This window comes from Lampris incognitus, chromosome 18 (assembly GCF_029633865.1).
Source record: "Lampris incognitus isolate fLamInc1 chromosome 18, fLamInc1.hap2, whole genome shotgun sequence".
In the NCBI taxonomy this organism is placed as follows: domain Eukaryota; kingdom Metazoa; phylum Chordata; class Actinopteri; order Lampriformes; family Lampridae; genus Lampris; species Lampris incognitus.
In genome coordinates, this window is record NC_079228.1 from 7,907,501 (window position 1) to 7,911,235 (window position 3,735).

The 3,735-nt window shown below is 47.0% G+C and overlaps 1 protein-coding gene across 1 annotated transcript in view; it reads right to left on the reverse strand.

Annotated features, from left to right (window-relative positions):
- LOC130128303 (retinoic acid receptor beta-like) overlaps positions 1-3,436 on the reverse strand; it is an 81,515-nt gene extending 78,079 nt beyond the window's left edge. Inside the window, exon 1 of the mRNA XM_056297944.1 lies at positions 3,247-3,436. Coding sequence (XP_056153919.1) covers positions 3,247-3,436 — 190 coding nt within the window. The remainder of the gene's footprint in view (positions 1-3,246) is intronic.
- Between the last annotated feature and the right edge of the window lie 299 nt (positions 3,437-3,735).

Consider the following 3,735-nt stretch of genomic DNA (forward strand, 5'->3'; position numbering starts at 1 on the left):
GCTGAAGGCCGCCTCCCCCTGAAGTCTGTTGTGTCAGTCCTTGAAGAAGCCAGAAGGTCAGCACCAGAGGAGAACTCCTGTTATTACAGCAAAACAATCACAATTCCCCACCACATATATACACACAAGTATATATATACACACATATATATATACATATATACACACGTATATATGTATATGTACTATATATGGTGGGTTGCCCAAGAACACGCTGCAGTATGTCCATAGAGAAAGCACCCACCCACCCTCCATCTTGAAGAACATCCCAGAAAGAGTCAACAGAAGACTCTCAAAATGATCATCTAGTGAGTCCATCTGCAGTGAGGCTGCAGGTCCACACCAGGATGCTGTGCAGAAGAGCGGCTACAAGCTTCAGCTCCAGTACAGCCCACCATTACATACTGACTGCCAGCTGGTACAACCCCCACTACAGTGACACCATGGTACAACCCCCCCTACAGTGATACCGTGGTACAACCCCCCCTACAGTGACACCGTGGTACAACCCCCCCTACAGTGATACCGTGGTACAACCCCCCCCCCACAGTGACACCGTGGTACACCCCCCCACAGTGACACCGTGGTACACCCCCCCCTACAGTGATACCGTGGTACAACCCCCCCCCCACAGTGATACCTTGGTACAACCCACCTTACAGCGATACCGTGGTACAACCCCCCCTACAGTGACACCGTGGTACAACCCCCCTACAGTGATACCGTGGTACAACCCCCCCCACAGTGACACCGTGGTACACCCCCCCACAGTGACACCGTGGTACACCCCCCCTACAGTGATACCGTGGTACAACCCCCCCCCACAGTGATACCTTGGTACAACCCACCTTACAGCGATACCGTGGTACAACCCCCCCTACAGTGACACCGTGGTACACCCCCCCTACAGTGATACCGTGGTACAACCCCCCCCCCACAGTGATACCTTGGTACAACCCACCTTACAGCGATACCGTGGTACAACCCCCCCTACAGTGACACCGTGGTACAACCCCCCCTACAGTGACACCGTGGTACAACCCCCCCTACAGTGATACCGTTGTACAACCCCCCTACAGTGATACCGTTGTACAACCCCCCCTACAATGACACCGTGGTACAACCCCCCCTACAGTGACACCGTGGTACAACCCCACCTTACAGTGACACCGTGGTACAACCCCCCCTACAGTGACACCGTGTTACAACCCCCCCTACAGTGACACCGTGGTACATCCCCCCTACAGAGACACCGTGGTACAACCCCCCCTACAGAGACACCGTGATACAACCCCCCCCCCTACAGCGATACCGTGGCCACAAACAGCGGTAAGCAGTTGTTTGAGCTTTGGGACCAGTGCTTTACCCCGGACCATCAAGTGAGGAAGATGTTCAACAGGAACATCATCAGCACGAGCTACAGCCGCATGCCTGACATTCAACACATAACATCGTCCCACAACACAAGAATCATCCACAAATCGATGACGCCTTCATCACGACCAGACAACCCCAACTGCAACTGCCGTGTGAAGGACTCACGCCCCCTCGAGGGACAACGCCAGACGACAGGAGGTATCTACCAAGCTACGGCGACAAAATGGAGGCACACGTGGGTCTAACAGGGGGGACATTCAGAAAGAGGTGTAATGCACACGTGTAGCTTTATGTCACATGTTTAAGCCCTTACATTTGGTCATTGGCGGACAGAAACATTAATTATTCAACCACCCGGAAAATCCTCTCACAGACCCAAACATATTCACCCAGCAGCAGCATGTGCAGCCTGAGTCTCACTGACACGTGGTTTATCCTCTGCAAACCACACATGTCCACAGCGATGAACTGGCCAGCAGTGGCACACACACATATAAGCACCTGTTCTGTAATTACATATAAATCATGACAATAGACACATACTAACCCCCCATTGGACCGTTAACGATCACGTGTTTTGGATTTTTTGAATGTCGCACCTCTCCCTTCCCCATTGCACGTTGTGCACGTGATGTGCATGACGTGGCAGTAGATGGTGTGTTCTTTCCCGCGTAGCTTTATTGACAGCTGACGATTGCTTATGGCGTGAAACAGGCTTGTACTGTGTCATAAAGTAGAGATATATATATATTTACATTTATTTAAATATATATATCAATTGCTTATGGCATGAAACAGGTTGTACTGTCTCATAAAGTGGATACATATATTTAAATAAATGTGTATATATATTTTTTTTCCATTTATTTAAATATATATATTTTTTCATGTATTTAAATATATATTTTCGTTTATTTAAATATATATATATATATATATATATCTAAATATATGTATCCACTTTATGAGACAGTACAACCTGTTTCATGCCATAAGCAATTGATACATATATATATATATATATATTCATTTATTTAAATATATATATATATATTCATTTATTTAAATATATATATATATATATTCATTTATTTAAAAAATATATATATATTCATTTATTTAAATATATATATATATAAATATATATTCATTTATTTAAATATATATATATAATTTATTTAAATATATATACACATTCATTTATTATATATACATTTATTTAAATATATATATATATATTAATTTATTATATATATATATATATATTTAAATATATATCCACTTTATGAGACAGTACAGCCTGTTTCATGCCATAAGCAATTTATATATATATATATATATATATATATATATATATATATATAAGCATCCTCCCCCCATACCAGGAAGTCTTACAAAAGAGTGAATATAATTTCAGGCTTAAGTACAATCTACCACCAATTAGCGATAGCCATCAGCAAAAAAAAAAGAAAAGAAAAGCAGCAGAAGGCGGAACATCCGCTGGTGTAACCCTCCTGCAGCCACACCGCGGTCTCTATTACTGGAAATCTATTGTTCTAACGTTTGGATGAGTGCTTTACCCCAGACCATCAACTAGGAAAAATATTCATCAGGAACAGTCAAGCTGAGCTACAGCCGCACGCCACGTGTTCAGCAGGTTATATCATCCCACAACACACGCGTCACGACCAGGGCTCGCGCCCCCTCGCCGCAGCCAAACACCATCAGCTGCAACTGCCGTGCTAAGGCATCGTGCCGTCTTGAAGGGAAAATGGCCGACAGAGGGAGTCGTCTACAGGCATCGGTGACAAGAGAAGACAACTGTAAAGTGGACACTTACGTTGGGCTCAGTGTGAAATCGGTACTCACCGACAGGCGACGGTGTGCTGCCGCTGCTGGACGGCTGCTGGATCTGCAGCCTCTGGGGCGACGGGGGCAGGGGCAGAGGCAGCGAGCTGATGACCGAGGGGAAGAGGAAAGGATACACCCCGGGCGTGTAGCGTCTCATCTGGACCAGCGGGGGGCTGCCACGTGGCTGGGCCCGGCTGGCCGTCTTCATCACACCGACGGGCGAAGAAGGGCGGAGAGAGGAGCGCTGAGGAGGATGGGCAACACTGCCTGGCGACGTGGCCGGGAGGCCATCCGGCCTGTGACGCCTGCAGTTACAGTGTTAGGGCCGGCGCGTGCTCTCCGCGCCCGTCCTCGACTCTCCAGGGATGCATGGTGATGTACTGTCACCCAGTCCGGCACACAGGTCTATCCCGCTAGAGCCCTGCAAAGACAGACACAAATGACGGTGACTTTGACTGCGTTCCGTCTCCACCTCTTTCAGCCACAGGTGATGGAGGACGCATGCTC